General features: G+C 36.4%; 1 protein-coding gene across 2 annotated transcripts in view; it reads right to left on the reverse strand.

Annotated features, from left to right (window-relative positions):
- Window positions 1–16,918, reverse strand: part of BTBD8 (BTB domain containing 8) — a 31,884-nt gene that overhangs the window by 11,419 nt on the left and 3,547 nt on the right. Inside the window, exons 3-15 of one of the 2 annotated variants that reach the window (XM_015870374.2) lie at window positions 14,505–14,773; window positions 13,932–14,052; window positions 11,085–11,174; window positions 10,078–10,158; window positions 8,904–9,000; window positions 8,172–8,260; window positions 7,862–7,964; window positions 6,521–6,703; window positions 5,930–6,067; window positions 4,736–4,865; window positions 2,172–2,233; window positions 837–1,479; window positions 343–430 (exon numbers count right to left, since the gene is read on the reverse strand). In XM_015870374.2, the coding sequence (XP_015725860.1) occupies window positions 343–430; window positions 837–1,479; window positions 2,172–2,233; window positions 4,736–4,865; window positions 5,930–6,067; window positions 6,521–6,703; window positions 7,862–7,964; window positions 8,172–8,260; window positions 8,904–9,000; window positions 10,078–10,158; window positions 11,085–11,174; window positions 13,932–14,052; window positions 14,505–14,773 (2,094 nt within the window). The remainder of the gene's footprint in view (window positions 1–342; window positions 431–836; window positions 1,480–2,171; window positions 2,234–4,735; window positions 4,866–5,929; window positions 6,068–6,520; window positions 6,704–7,861; window positions 7,965–8,171; window positions 8,261–8,903; window positions 9,001–10,077; window positions 10,159–11,084; window positions 11,175–13,931; window positions 14,053–14,504; window positions 14,774–16,918) is intronic. The other variant, XM_015870375.2, reaches the window with a different exon arrangement.

Genomic DNA, 16,918 nt, shown 5'->3' on the forward strand with positions numbered 1-16,918 from the left:
TTTGCAGCTCTGTCTAAGCTATCCCCGAAATTACAATTTTACAGCACCTTGTGTAGTCATTAACTATTCCAGTGTGCAGAATGATGAATGACCTATAACAATGTTCAAACAATTAGCATGAAAAAAATCGAGTAGAAAAACCAAGCCAGTTTTTCATTAGCAAAATACCCCAATCATTAATGCAATATCTTGTTAGTAATGTAACAGACAGTCATTCTGAAATATTCTCAGGGTAAAACGAACAGGTTGACTTAATAGCAAATGTAATAGTTCAACTGAAAAAATACCATTTCATGAGCACACATGCACCAACAAAGCCCACCGTGCTGATTTGTAACAAACCTGCTTGTTGTGACAGTAACTTCAAGATCAGCCTTTTTTTTTTTGTTGGCGACTCCATTTGGTGTCTTCAGAGAAGGCTTCGTTATCACTGTTGTAAAGTAAATGCAAAGTTAATTATCAGATAAAATGCAATGTGTATCACTGAAAAAATGATCTAGTATGTGAAGGTCAGAAATTGAAAATCAGACTGATCGCTAAACCTGTAAAACTTGCAACATTTTAAATGGATATCAGTTGAGGCCAGACTTTCTAAAAAGCAAAGTCTATTAAATTAATATTCTACTAGTATACTAATAATATGCTGACTAGTAAACTATTGTAATATTATGCTGTTTTCTGGAGCTAATGTTCATTTACATGGGAAGAAGGGGACTTCATCAATCTATAGTTTTCTTGTAAGGCTTCCCCATTAAGTTTGTCAGTGCCTGGCTGGCCTGGGACAACTCAAGACTTTTTTGGGTTAAAAAAAATAAATGTATACATATACAAATTACCAGTATGTTTTTTTCCTTCTTCTGCCATTTTTTCCTCTTTGGATTCTTCTGTCTGTTCACTGGCAGCAGCAGTGTGGATATCTGTGCTGGAGTTTGTTAACTTGCTGGGTGTTCCTGCTGCAGTTGCTGTGGATGGAGATTCCTTCCCAGTGGTTTTCTTTAGTGGCTTTGTTTTGACAGGCACACCTGAGCTTACTGCCAGCACTTTAGGTCTGGCACCTGCTGTTTTTCCTTCATGGTTCTTTAATCCTTTGACACTTCCTGAACTTTTTTGTCCACTTGAAGACGATGTCTTTTCAGCATCTTGCTTGGCAAGCACACTTTCAGCCTTTGCGTTTCCATTATTTTCTATTTTTGTTTTTATGACAGCTCTAGCCTTTGGTGAAGCTGCTTTTTCCCCAGGTTTTAAATCTTTATTAATCTTGGAAACTGTTTTCTTGCCGTCTTTTGCCTTTACATCCTCGTGCTTTGAAGTCTTATTAGCAGCGTTTCTATTGGTGCTCGATGCATGTCCAGATGCTCCTAATCCATCAGATTTCATTTTATCCTGATTAGTGGGAGAATCTCCCAAGCAATCTTTCTTGCCGTGTTCTGTCCAAGAAATATTCCTTTTACCAGCAAATTCAGTGATGGATTTATTTAGCTAGAGGAAAAGCATCAGAAAGAAAACAGAAGAAATTTATCTCACTAAACAATGGTAATCTTCAATTTCTGGCACAGCTATTTCATAAGTAGTACAGGAATCTAAAACAAGCTTCAAAAGTGAAATAATTATTAAAATCTATATTTTCAGCTCAGGTTGCTGCCTTTCTGATGGAGAATTATGTACATGAAATTGAATCTTCACGTGATTACACCAAATCAGTGACCATCAAATCATATGAAACCCGCTCTAGTTTTCTATTAACAGTAATGTAACTTTAAGTGTGAATCTCAACAGAAGCGTTGAGGCCAGAAGAACATTTTTTCAGGGCAGGGAGTGAACAGACACGGTGCTGCCATGGCTGTGACAACAGCAGAGATTCATTAGCTCAGGAGCAAACCATTTGCTCTGGGAAACAGATCAGTTTCATTACGTAGCAACAGGGGAATGTGAGATTCTGAACACAAATTCCGATCTTTTATTGGAGCTTATCTGCATAAAGCCGTGTCCTAAAAGGTTTCAAAATAACAGACATTACTGACTGTGCACAAATTGAAGTTCACCAATAGAATACAGATTCACCAAAAGAAAGGTCTGTGAATTAAAATGGACAAATTAATATTGACTATAAAATGAATAGAGTTGTGTTTCCAAGTTTCTGAGTGTGTCTGATGTTAGGAGATGAGGTTTACCTGAGAACTAGTGAATACAGGTTTTTTGCCAAGTCTTCTGTCATCACCCTTGTCAAATGCGGCTGCAAGAAGGAAAAGCCCTTTATTGACCATTTAGCAGAAAAGAAGGAAGATGGAACAATTCAGCCTACTCTCATTTGAAATCAGGAAGCAATTCATCTTTATTTTACAAAGGCTAATTTTGGTGACGTGGGCAATGTTAAATGGAAAATTTAATGTTAAATGGTCACATGGCCACAAGCAAGTTGTTTAACCCTTCTGGTTCTGTATGCCCACAGCAAAACATGCTTTTGTTGATCCAGTCTGACCTCATGTAATGCTTGAAGCGTTACAGAGGATTTTGAAAACATGTACAAAAATATACAAAAAAGAGACTGTCAGAATTAGAGTGGCTTCTAAGTGATGATATATTGTCAACTACAGATTAAATCATACTATTTAAATAGGAAAATGATTACAGTGAGCTAAGTGGCAAAGCCAAATTATCTGAATGTACACAGTAAGGTCAGAGTTCCTCTCTAAACAGCATATAGCTGCATGTCATGAGAGCTGCCCCTGTGATTGTCATGTGAAATCTGCAGGCACTGAATGACTTTTTTTTCCTCTTTACTGTTCTACTCTGGGAGAGAAGCGTTTTCCAATAAACCTTTTAAATCAATTGAGTTTACAGAATAGAAAAGGATATTTATAGTTGGTGTACAGACCCAGAATCAATAAGGTCTCCTCTTTCCTCCCTACCCCCCCCTTCACCCCTCCAAATATTTCAGCTGAAAAAGAGCTTTTAAATACGTTACTAAAAAATTAACCATTCGGTCCCTTGTGCTCTGATGTAGTATTTGTGCATACACAAAAATGTATCCGTGTGTAACAATGAAACAAAAATTCTGCTGAATTCTTACTTAAGATAAAAATATTTTTTAACTGTAGCACTGTAGAAATTGTACTAGAAAAGACAGGCTGAAAATGGCACCCCAGGGACCTCATGCTTTTCCAGCAATGACTCTGCACTTTAATACATACTAATACGTTAAGACAAAATCCATGTAAACCTTTGCCTAAGAAAACACAAGACATGTTGTGAATGATAAAACCCACAATATCATCTGTCTTCTTGTGCCATTTTTCCTCCTGTTACAGTGCTCCCTCCCGTTCTGTATAGGTTAAAATCCTAAAAGACACACCTCCATCACCAGAAATCTTTAAGGCAGAAATTGATTTAAATTATCTGAGCCCAATTTCACTTGAAGATTAAAATTTGTCTACCAATATTACATAATTTTAATTTTTTTTTTTTGCCTGTAATTAAAGGCAGATCACTCATGCAGCCTCGCTGTTTACAAACAACATGTATGCTAACTCTGGGTTACAGTTTAATCTAGGAAAAAAACAACAGTATCTGGCAAAAATGGAGTTTGGACAACTAAGGCACACCTCAGCCTTAAGTATTTTGCTTTGTATTGAAAGCACTAGTGCCAGTCAGTCTGAACATTACTTACAATAAGGGAACAGTGATACGAACAAAGCAAGTAGACCCTTCTTTTTTTCTGAAGCCAGCTCCTTAGATTCTGCACAACTTCATAATCCAGAACAAAACAATCATAAACCTGTTTTCTCCAGTAGCAGCGAGACCTTATTCGACTACACCCAAAATCACACTCCAAGACTGACGCTGCATCTTTCTCTCAGTGTGCTGTAATTCTGGAATAGAATTTTCAGCAGCCTGTCGGCACAAACAAACAGCTGTGTAGCTCCCATAGTCTTAGCTCCTGGCGTCTTGAATAAAAAGAACACTGCAATGTTTACCTTCTTTGAATCAAAAGTGCTTTGATTTTAAAGAGGTCTTAAACATTCTTTCCTGTTATAACACTGTACCATCAAAGCTAACGTTCAGCCACAGCCCAAACTCGATGGCGGTTCCGCACCCTCAGGATACTTGTGGGCTTCAAAACAAAGAAACGCACAGAACAAAAACTCCTTTTTGTTGGGAGTGCTGCCTGCTACAATTTTTAGTGAGCGCTGTGCAGCTCCTCAGGGGCTCTGCAGTAGCACACACAATGTCACAATACCAATCAACTGTGAAGCCAAGCTGGCTGCGATTACTCCCAGAGCCCGAGAGAAGCATTATGCAAGAGACAAGCAAAATGTAGGCATTATGTAGAATAAGATAAAGGACAGAAACAGAATTTATGGAACGGATCATCTGTTTTAGGTCCATTTAATACTTCCACAGTGCTTATCTCCTTAAAAATGAGACAGATAAGGCTTTTAATCCCACTGCAGTATTTTAAATGATTTAGAGTAGCTGTAAACAATAGGAGAATCAGCCTAGATATTTCTGCTTCCTCATATATACTCCCCTGCAAATAAAAGCAGGGGAGACTAACTGATTTCTATGTTGAAACTACCTAAGCATGCTCTCATGCATCTATTCTAAAATGACATTACAGAAACCCAAAGCATGACAAATCGTGCTTTGATTTGTCTCCGGCTTCACAATACCACCTACATTTTATCTGCTAAACAGATTACTAAAAAATTCTAATGGCAGTTGATGCCAGACGTACCTGCTTGTATTTTCTGTTGATGGTCTGGCCTCATCAGCTTCCAGCCTTCTGTGTGACGAACAGCATAAAAAGACTGAACCAGGAAGACCCAGAGCTTATCATGCAGAGCCTGGATCTTGCACGTAAAACCCTGTGTTCAAGTAACAAATCAGCAGCTGGCGAGAGGCATATTGTCATAGCAACCAGTCATTATTCCTTTCAGAATCTACTTACTCCCTAAGCTAGATCAATGATGTCATCACTTATATTTTATAATGGCCTGGTAGATGGAGATGCTGTTTTCGAAGGATTATTGCCCACCATGGTAATTTTTAAATACTTTGACATCGAATCATTTCAAGGCAGACTAAAGCACTAGAAAACACTACGTTACTATTTCTTTTTCTTCTTCCTTTTCCCATTTCTTTTTTCTAATGAACCCCTTAATAGCTCTTTACTGTCAGCTGTGTCACAACAAGGTCAAATACTCCAGGGAAAAATAATGTATCTGATTAAATTTTCATTGCTTTTACCAAGATCTACAATAGCACCAGATTGCAGTAATTCATTTTGCATTTATTCTTTATTCTTTGCTTGTATCATCACTTTGGATTTTAATCAGTATGTCATATTATTCATGATTTATCCCCAGCCAATCAGTTTAAATACCTTTATTCGTTATTTAGATTGTGGGAATATACATGACGTGTTAGACAGAGACTGACACCTCCCCCCAGTCCAAAAACCACACACTTGATTGACAGGCAGTCCTTGCTTCAGAAGTCTTAAACAGAAAAACCCCATAGCTGTGACTTGTACAAAAAGAGAGGAAAAAGGTGCGTAGTCAAATTATGGTCCTTTACTCTGTAAGTTTCATGTAATGCAACATTTTGGTAGGGTTTTCCTCATGACAAATTGAAGGCGACAGTAAAGATCAGCAGAGCAATAGTGCCCATGGGACTTACATTCTCAGTAATACACATTGTTATCGCCATATATAATATTTCTTCTTAAAAGAAGGAAGTGTTAATGTCCACTAAATAAATGCCAATATTTTAGGCAGATGACCAGCAGGGCTTTGTATTTATGCAGATGCTTTTCTGCCCAACTGCAGGACTGCGCCACCTGAACTCAAACTACGTCATGCAATTGGAACTCTGGGCTGTAAACACTTGAGTACTTTGTCCTACAAACACTACACGTTGCAAAACCTACCAACTCCTTCACGTCTGCAGAGTCCAACAACGTATCCACAGCTATAAGAAGAAAGCAGCTATTTTCATTATTTACATTTTTTTCAATTGCATTAAAAATTAGCTCTAGGAGGTCAGGTTTGCTGCTCATTGCCTGTGCCTGAGGAAACAACAGAAGGCAGACATTTAAAACAGAAGAATGTACTTTGCATCCATTTCTCGCAACAACAAAAAAAATCAGTGGAAGTTTTAGTGTGCTGCTAATAGTAATTCCTGTAGGTGCAAGCTGTCATCCTGGGGGTCTGAAGCCAGGGAAGCTTGTGTACATATTTATCTCTATGCAACACAGAGATTGTCCCACTGAATTCTTCTGTGAACACTTATTTTAACTGAAGAACATACTCAAAAAAGGTATTAACCTTTAAAAAGTATTAACCCAAATTAATACTAAACAACAACACAAACTTAGCATTGCCTGTTTGTTTGTTTTTTTTCCCTCCTTATAATTATATGTTGAAGCAAAAGTTGAATCTATTCTGATTATTTAATAGCCTGAACTAGCGTGATGTAATTCAATTTATTTGTAAACAGATCAACTCGAGGGCACTTTTACCTGCAACAGAGTATGGAAGCCTTCACTTTGTACTACATGCAGAAAGTTTGCCACAATGAAAGTTAAGCATTCTTCTTGTAGCTTGGATGCCACGGCCACAGCTCTCTCGGTCCACTTCACTTGGGGAAGACTATTGATCAGCCGGTCACTTTCCATCAGAATTGAAGCAGCATTCTTGTGGTTCTTAAAATAAAAGCAAAAATTAGCCTGCTGCCCAAAGAATTGCTGCTTGTAAAAGAACTTCTGTTCAGTTACTGAATGCTGTACAAGGACCCACTGATGTGTTCATTTCCTTTTTGAAATGAAATTTGGACTTTGATAGTTCTGAACATGAGAGCTACCTCTGAAACTAAAGGAGAGAAAAAAAATCTGTTGCTTGCTTTGTTTTGCCTACTGATGTTAGACAGGAACGGAGCAACATCGTGCACTATAGAACAAAATCTTATCTGAATTACTGAATAGATCAGTTGTTTTTTTTAGGTCACTGAAAGACGTAAAAGGAACCAAAATACACTTTAGTCCAGACTCCAAAATCTTCTCGAGGGGCTGGGTACACAGCTGGCGTGGTACCCAGTACCACAGTCTATGAGTGTTGTGCAAAAGCTGATAGCTAAAGAGAAATCACATATTTCAACCCAAACTGCATCCACAGCATCTTCACTTATTGTAATAGGCACAGAAGGGAATAAAAACCTGAAGTGGTGTGGGTTTACTTTCATGCTGTCCTGTTACTGTCACGCAATAAGACTAGACCAGTGTCTACAGTGCACTCTTGCCTACACAATACACTTAAGCTAGTTCAAAGAAGGGTGCAGATCACAGCGGACTAATCTACAATCCAGAAAGCTATTCTCAGACCTTCTCAGATACTTATATGTTGTATGACATACCACAAAGCCACCTATATATTCCAGAAAGAACTGAGTGTACTGATTTGATACAGTGGCAGAACACACGTACTATTTTAAAAGCTATAGCTACTATCTTCATTCTGTTTAAAATTAAAGCATGCTGGTAGAATGACTGCTGGTTATAGCTGTGGATACTCACAGTCTTCTTCTAGTACAGCCATATAGCTTTGAAATCTCTTGTTTTTCAGGCTTTCACCTCAATATGCAGTAGCAGCCACCGCTTACAGTTGACCTACTGACCTCAGCACTTGAAGAGGTAAGTTTTCTCTCACTAAGTTCTTACACTGCTGTTTTAATGGTAACTTCTACTCAGTATAATTGTACTATTGGTCTAAAATACTACTGAATTTTTCTCTTAAATTACCTTGTAAAGCCAAATACGCTTTAAAAAGTAGTATTATTTTTATATAAAACACTATACACTACTTACCAAAGACTTAATCAACATAACAAGACAGTTGTTCTGCAGTTCAGTAGGCAGACTGGCAAAACTTCTTTCTGACAAGCATTTTGCAAAATGTTTTCCTACCCATCTGTTGGAAAAAAAAAGTGTCTTTTTTTAGGTAAGCATGACAGTAAATGCTCTAGTGCATGTGATTCCACTGAAGTACTGTGAGGAAAAGGGTTTATATAAGTCAAAATAAATCCCATCTCTCAAAGTAAAATGGTTTCAATAGAAAGCAGAGAAACAAACAAACAAACAAACATACCCATAAACCATGATTTATATTTTAACTTACTTCATGCAGGCAGCATATAGGTGTTCCACTCCCAGAGAATGAGCGATAGCCATGCATTCTAGTATGGGTTGCTGTTTTCCAGGAACAGGCTGAGGTTAAAACATTATCACAGTTATTGTAGTTTCTGACTTAGAAAAACTGTACAGAGCTACAAAGTCTATGGAACTAGTGTTAGTTACCACGATATTTAAGTTTGGTTGCCTTAATGCAGAACAGGGAAGTCACCTGTTCCCACACAGGTTAATAAAGTAGCACTCAGCTTAACAAGCCTAATGCATGAAAATGCTTGACTCTAAGCAGTTTTTGTTTTTTAAAACTACTTTTTTTTTGAACAGGAATATATTTTAACTACACGCCCATAAAATCTGATATGCAAGTATGTAGTATTTACATATTCCAACTCCTGTTAAGAACAATTACACATACAATGGAATGTTTTACATTTTATTCCATGTAATTTAATGTATCTAGTTTGTGGAGTAGAATAGTGCTTGTTATCGTCTGTGGTTTTCAAGTTTCTATAAATAGGTCCTTATTGCTATCAGGCCCTTATTGCTATCATCAATCCCACTGAATTTAACAGATTCACACATAGGAACAGGTTCTGCTGACTTCAGCCAAAGCACGAGACACATGGCTGTTAGTATCTCATCAGTATGATGTGTAAGTAATGGGATCACAATTCTTTCTTCAGGCTTTATGGTTCACACAGTAGCACTAGAACTGACATACCTTTTGGAAAAAATTGCAGTAATCTCTCTTCAAAACGTAGATAGCTACTTCTTTCAATCCATCCAGCCCATACATATCTGCAATGCCCAACATGCGACTAAAGAGATAGTAAAAACAATAGGAATCAAACAATAATTGGAATAAATGCGTTCTGCTTACAAGACAATTGACATACTAATTTCATCTCTTTGCTCAGTCAGAATTTTTCAGCTCCTGGCTGAAAAAGCCTCAGCTTCTCTACCTTAAGTGTAACAAGTGAAAAAGAGACTTGAGCCAGTGAAGTTCTGGCATTTTCTAATTTTCCCAAGCACTAAATAAAATGTTACTGATTACACAGTATTTGAAAATTGTGTCCCTTCCAAATAGTAAAAAGCATAGTGACCAAACAGTTAATAGTTTTATATTAATAATCAACATCTTCACTTTATTTCCAGTAATTAATTAATTATCTAAACTTTGACATTACAGCACATATTATAAACAATTCTGTTTTTATTTTAGACAGATACATTTTGACTGAGAATTTCAAACACTGAAAAATTTAGGGCTTTTTTTTTTTTTTGTTTTTTTTTTTTTGTATATATTTTTTTAATATTTAGTGGCAGAGCTCCAAAGCCAGCACACAAATTGTTTCAGAAACTAATTCATACATTTCAGAATTTATTTCCCTAAAAGAGAGTTATCATATAACAGCAACATGAAACTGGGCTTAAAAACTATACCAGAAAAAATGAACCAAACATCAGCTCTATTGGTATTTAAGACTACGAAGCCTTTATATCAAATGACTGTTTCAAAATACATTCCAAATATTTGCTATTATGTGTTACCATGTTGTAGGTACTGTTCTGAAAGCTAAAAGGAATGTACAAGCAAATATACACTGTTCTGCTATAAAACATCCTCCTGTTCTTCACTGTTTTTATATAATACAAAAACATCTAGTCCACCTTTTCAAGTAGCTGCTGAATAAACAATATTTCTTCAACAGCTTTATTTTTGGAATTTCCTCAAGTATGTTTAGGTTTAATAATCATTACACCTGACATCTTTGTCTTATTCACAAGATATTTACATCTTTGTAGTTATTCTACGAGAGGAATTTTCCTTTAGACTCCTAACTGACAAAATAGGGAACATAATACAGTTACAAGTAATAAAGGTTGACATATACCCAACATCAACTTCATCTGGGAAGTCCAGAACAGCTCCATATATAAAATGCAAGATGACACTCATTTCTATATGGCTTAACCTGCAAAGAGAAAAAAAGAAGAATAAGCCCAAACACAAATAAGGATGAAAAACAAGTGTAGACAGAACTACCACATTTCTTCACATCAAAAAGAATGTTTGTCAACAGGTTGATACGTCATCCAGCCATTCTGTGAATGGAATGTAATGGAATTACCCGGAATGGCCTGATAATATTACATATATTTTGCAGATCACCGCAGTGTATTTGTATGGACTACATTTTGGTTGAACTCATATTCAGTAGTTTTTTTAAATTAGTCATCAGCAGACTATCTACAAGTAAGATTTGACAATTATCTAAATATTGAGAATATTTACACTGTTAATATGCAGTAAGGATTTTTAAACAAATCTTCTCTAAGTCCTCTACTAGTGGTAACAAGTCAATTTTTAATTAGGCATATATTTCATCATTGTTTTACAATATTTTAAATTAACTACTATTACAAATATATTTAAGCTTCTCCTGCAATAAAAATAGGTTCAGTAGATTTATTACAACACGAGGTAGGAATGTTGAATTTCAAAGTATTCAGACCAAGTCTTTACGGCTGGATTCAGATTAGGAAATCTGGAAGTTGTTCACAGAGTGATGTGTGCAATTTTCAGAACCTTTAAGTTTGTAAAAACTATTGCAATTGATTTTTCTGTTATTAACCAGAACTGATGTGGCAGCCCTCAGTCTGTAGGTACGAAGTGTGAAGTATTTGTCCTGCACTGACAGCTCAGTTATTTTCAGCTCTTACACAAAAAGTTGTGTAATATACATACACTTAAGTCAAAACAGTAGACAGGAAATGTACCAGGTTGAGCAAAAACGTCACAGCAGATTAACTTTCAGTGCACACCACACTTGCTGTATATTTGCAGTGATTTTAAATTGCATACCTTTGCTCTCACATGACTTGCAAAGACAACACTTACCCTTGAAGAGTGATGTGCTCTTGGGAGCTTTCAGCCCAACTTCCACTCAGCATAGCAGCAAAGTAACTAGATCTGGCACATAAAATGGCCCTGAGAGAAAAAGTAAGCATTATTTCACTAGATACAAATACTTACTGTGAGACTCTTTGATAACACTGATTTTAATCTTTGCCCTTTAAGTATTAAGGTATCATCTGTATACTGCATGCCTTATCCCTCAGTATATTTAGAATTTTAAAATATACTAAAGAATAAAACAAAAGCACTCTATATTTCTCTGCTACAGCTTTCTTCTAGTATGACTGACATCCACACAGAGGAAATCTATTGTCACAAATATTTTCCTTTTATGTAATACAAAGCTGCACATTTATTTCTTCTGTGTTATTGACCAAATAAACTAAATTAACTCATTTATACACCATCATTTTGGCCAAATAGTTATATCCTGAACCTCTTCACATTCTCTTTATATTACAACATGTCTCTACTGAAATGAAAAATACAAGATTTTTTATTCAGAATTGTCTGGCCACTTACCAGCAAATCCCAGAAATAAAAACACCAAAACTTAATAACAACATAATCCAACAATATGCTGTGTGTTTCCAGCACTACTTGTGAAGAGTTATCCATTCTGTTTAGACTTACTACCTCATATTGCATATTCAAAAGGCATAACTGGCTATAAAAGGGCTCATCCAATTTACTACCACTACTTCAGAGGCAATAAAGAAGCCCCAGGCCAGCAGTATTTCTCCCCATACCAGCGTTCAGAGAACAGATGAGGAAATATTTGCAACAGGAGCCTCTTGTGGTGGAAGGGAAAGGGTAGAAAGCAAGAGAAGTTCGTAGATGGGAACTGCTTTATGATTTTAGCCTTCCAGATTTATACCAGTTATAGCATTAGCCATTATGCATGTTATCTGGACTATGATATTGGCAGATGATATTCTCATCTGTATATTTTTTTTTTCTCTGACATCTACTAAGATTCCTATTACTTAGGAAACTCCTACTTGTCATGTATTTCCTGTGGCAGAAAAACCAAGTGTTATGTCTGGCATGAGAATACTTTGGGGTTTTGTTTTTTTTTTAAACAAATATTTGTTTGGCTCTTAAAAGGTTTCACAGCACTTTCATTTTTGCATAGGAAGTAGTAAGAAAAATGCTCTTTGTGCTTTCTTTTCTAGCCAGATGCTCTGCAGTTGCTCATAACTCTCTCTTCTTCCTTTTTGGGAGTCTCGGTATGTAAAATTAGGAACTTCTTGGATATTCCTCCAGTGATTTACTGAGCAATAACAATAATTAAGCTTTTACAGGATGTTTTACATTGCAGTTTAATATGTCCACACTTAAGTGGGCATTATATCACAGCTCTGAGCATGCTGTCTTGTTTTTGCAAGACACTTCACAGCATAACAGAGTTGAAATGCACTGTATCTAATTTTGTCATTCTACTTCAGATAAATTTTAGTCATCAGCAGAGTAGTGACAAGTACCTACTACCTGGACATACAGCATAGAAAATAAAGTGTAGCTTATGAAAGATATCAATATACCATAAGAACCTGACATAAATTTATCTATTTTTCTGTTGTGGTTTGTGCCACAAGTTCATTACTGATCACACTGTGTTGCTGCACAGAACTCTAATAATATAACAGCATCAGTGAGATACAGCTTGTCAGCTCTCTCAGAGTGCTGCTCTGGTTTCAAGTCTAATCAAAGTTCATCAGACATTGTGAGAAAGTAAGGAGTACTGAGATGATTCAACTGTCTTCAGTCTTAGAATTTACAAACAACAACTAAATCAATTGAAATCATACTGGTCCTTTCATCCTGATTGTACACAATGTTAGCTCTCCCGTATTTATTCCTGCTGTTCATATGATGTGGTGTTAAAACAAGCAACTATTGTGCCTGTTTCCTTGCTTTCTTCTGTGATTTACTGCTGTATTTTTTATGCTGGTTAGACTAGATCCATTGCTTCAGGCAGTAAATGGCCTAACTTAAAGAATCTCGGATGATGAAATACTTCTGTACAGTTCACTTTTGCAGTAAAGAATCATTTGCCACTCTGAGAACATGCCTTCTTATGGTGCAGACCAGAATTAAAAAACATGCCTAACCACGGTGCATTTTGGAAATCTAACATATATCCTGATTTTGTTATAAAAAACAAACCAAATGGAAAACCTGAAACAAACAAACAACCACCACCACTAATATGATGCATCTTCTGTAAAAATATTTCCAGTGTCAGTAATAAAACACCATACAACAGTTTGGTGCTGAGAAAATATAGTGGAGGCTTTTGAGCATCTCCCTGTTATTTACTTATACACAGAGCAAACAAAATACAGGCTCTCCAATTTCCTACTCCAGATGCGAACATTACATGCAAACAGACTGATCAAATGGATAAGATAAGGATAGTACTGCCCTTTTATTGTACTTTCCCAACCTACAGAAGTCAGGTGGGCCAGAGTTCTTAAATGGCCTTCAACTTTTGATCCAGTAATGGCCGCTGCCTTCCTGAAGGCAGATTAGCAGTCTGTGCATAGGCATGACTGACATAATCAACATGAAATCAAACTTTCTATGCACAGATTCTGAAGAGCAGAAAAAAAGAAATAACCTTTTTTTTTTTTTTTTTTTTTTTTAAATCTATATGGTAATTTTATTAAGTGGCAATAGCTGAATAGTTTATTAATAGATTTTTCCTTTCTTACAGAGAACACAGGTTAGTTTTGAAAGGTCAGCAAAGAAAACTTGCATGGTATTTATACACGAGGATGTAGTTTACAGTGATAAACTTAGAAGAAACTTATTATTTATATATACCTGTGAGCTTGAAAATCTTTGCCTTCTATGCAAATATTGATATCTGGACAGCAGTGTTTCTTGTAGAGCCTCAATAAGTCATCTCCTAATGCAGATGCTGTTTCTAGCTTGGAATTACCTGCTGGTGGGAAGAAGTAGCCATTTTCACACTGTCTAGCATACACCAGAGTATTTTCAGGATACAAGTTGAAATATATTTTTAAAAATAAATATATTTATACAAGTGGGGGGAGAGGGGGGGAAAGAGATGTTCTGTGCACAGGACTGAAGTTTGCTGCGCTACAGAGAAAAAGCAGAACACAACAATGATGTGCATGACCAGTGCTCAGCACATCCTTTCAGATTTCCACCACAGACTGGTAGGGAACTTTTCCTGCAGGATTTCTCCAGCAATTCATTTTTTCAGAGTACATGAAAATGAGGTAGACCATAGCAAAGAATATCCAAGTAGGTTGTGTTACAACAAAAGCTTTGATCTTTTCCCTCATTTTTACATATGCATAAACCTTGGGATAATAGATTAAGAAGAAAAACCCCACAACAAAACCAAGAAAAATATAGTAGCAAACCTACCTGCCATTGCTTTGTTACTTTCTGCATCAATATACTCAGGAATTTCCCCTTCACTGCTGGATGAACAAGCAGTTTCTTTCTGAACAGCTCCGCTTAGAGCATTCTGATCAGCTGCTGTGCCTTTGTCATCTCCAAGACAACTTACATCTGTTGGAGAGTTCTGAGGAGCAGCAGTGTTGTTTTCTTGGACTAATTTGGGCTCCAGAACTTTCTTCATCATATCCAGTTCCTCAGATTCTTGAAGATTTTTATCAGATGAATATACAAGCCTAAAACGTGATACTGAATTTCATTCATGTGATTTTTTAATTTACCAACCAACCAACCAACAAACAAACAAAACTCTAAACTAAAATGACATTTTTTTTATCTAACGAAGTTCATGAATAGAAAGAAAAAAAAGCTGGACTGTACAAGCAAATGCATTTCTTTAGTGCTTCTCCTCCCCAAAAAAGAACCAAAATAACATTACTAATAAAATGTGCTGTCAAGTTACAAGGAACAAAGGCATTTTTTCCTACTCTTTGTAGTTCATTTGCCAGCACATGATGATGGTATAAGCAGAAGCAAAGTGTATTAGCAATGATAGATCAGAGGCTTATAAATCTTAGCATGACCAAGAAACGACATTATCTGCTAAGTCAAATGAAAAGTAAAAATAAAAACAGAAAGACCTTCTAACATCAAGAACCCAAGTAATGAAGTGTGGGAAGCTTTAGAGAGAAAAAAATAATAATTTCAAAAGGAATTCTTGAAAGCATGAAAGCTTTCAGTTAAGATTAGTTTAAAGTTCTCATTTTCCTCATGCAGTAATTCCAGCTTCCCGCTTTCCCATCTGTTTCACCAACTTATTTTTGGCTCCAGATCTGGAAAGACTAACAAAGCCTGCAGTCTGTGACTGCAGAGCTGTCATACTTAAAGAAAGATGCTGCTCTTCAGCAACTTAATAGAGCCTTAAATAGACCCTGTGAACAGATAAGATGTTTTATCTGTGGTTTCAAACCAGATAGATGAAGTTTAAAAAGTTTAACAGAAGATCTACAGTTGCCTAGGATTCCATGGATAGATACTTCCAGATCTGCATTTAGTCACTCATTCCATGGCAAAAAGGATTTATTGTTAATGCAGTGAAAATGGTAATTTGAATATGCTGCTCCAACACTATGCTGTTAAAGGGGCAGAGAAAAGATATAAAGAAATCACATTCCCATGGTCAGAAGACTTGAGTCCTCATTCTTAACTCTCAACATGTTGAATTAAGGTTTCAACACAAATTTACGTACTCACCGTTCTGTTGCCATTGCATATTCAGCGTGTAAAGACAATACAACTTGATTTTGAGGGAGAACTGGTTCTAAGAGATATATTGCTTTGTCATAACAATAATTGTTTTAATATTCATGCTTTCTTTTTTTTTTGCCAGTAACTGAAAAACATATCCATAGGCAATCTGCTAAACTAGACAACAGGGAATCCTTACGCTATTTTCAGATAATTTACATGAGAAACCTCAGGAATGTGGTTCTATTACCAGTAAGCTTAAGGCAATAAAAATGGCACCAGTTTCTACAACTAGGAAGTCTACAAAGAAACCAAGTAAACAGCCATGCTGTTAAGCCAGAACCAAACAAGTGGTTTCTAGATCTGAAAAGTGACTCTGTGATCCACTTATTTAGTCCTTTGCGTTAGAAAGCACGTCTCCTTACTGCAAACTACAGCCACTGTCCACAAGAATGACAAAAATCCCAAAGTGACACGGTCCAAACCACTAAAAGCCATTAAAAGAACACAATTAAGCAAAAAGGTGGAAAAGGATTTGATTTAGAACAAACAATCCATGTTCAAAATTATGCAGAATTCATTTTTGCTATTTCCAAGCATGCCTAAAGTCACTGGGACATCAAACTGTACTAAAACCTATTAGGACAGCCACTCTTACTGTCCCAAAGCAGCTGTAAACGTGCGTGAAAGAACGCTGGATTTAATATTAACCAAATCTAAAACCACATTCTCAGCTACGTAGGGAGCAGCCTTTTAAATCCTCCCTACAACAGATTCTGCTTTCTCTGAGAGTTCTTCACTGAAAGGCCCTTCTGGAGAAAACAGCTACCAGCCTCTCTCTCCTTAAACCAAGTGATCTTTATATACACATACACCCATGTACATGTTTATATATATGTATATATACAGATACATAAATAGATCTACAAATAGGCATACACACATGCATTCTTACATGTACATATACGTAAATGTCACTAGATAAGTGCTTTTGAGTTTTTAAATGCTTAGTGTTTCAAAACCTATAAACCATAGAATCACAGGATGGCTTGGGTTGGAAGGGACCTTAAAGATCATCTGGTTCCAACCCCTTGCCATGGGCAGGGGCACTTCTTACTATATCAGGTTGCCCA

The sequence above is a fragment of the Coturnix japonica genome, chromosome 8 (genome assembly GCF_001577835.2).
Source record: "Coturnix japonica isolate 7356 chromosome 8, Coturnix japonica 2.1, whole genome shotgun sequence".
NCBI lineage: Eukaryota > Metazoa > Chordata > Aves > Galliformes > Phasianidae > Coturnix > Coturnix japonica.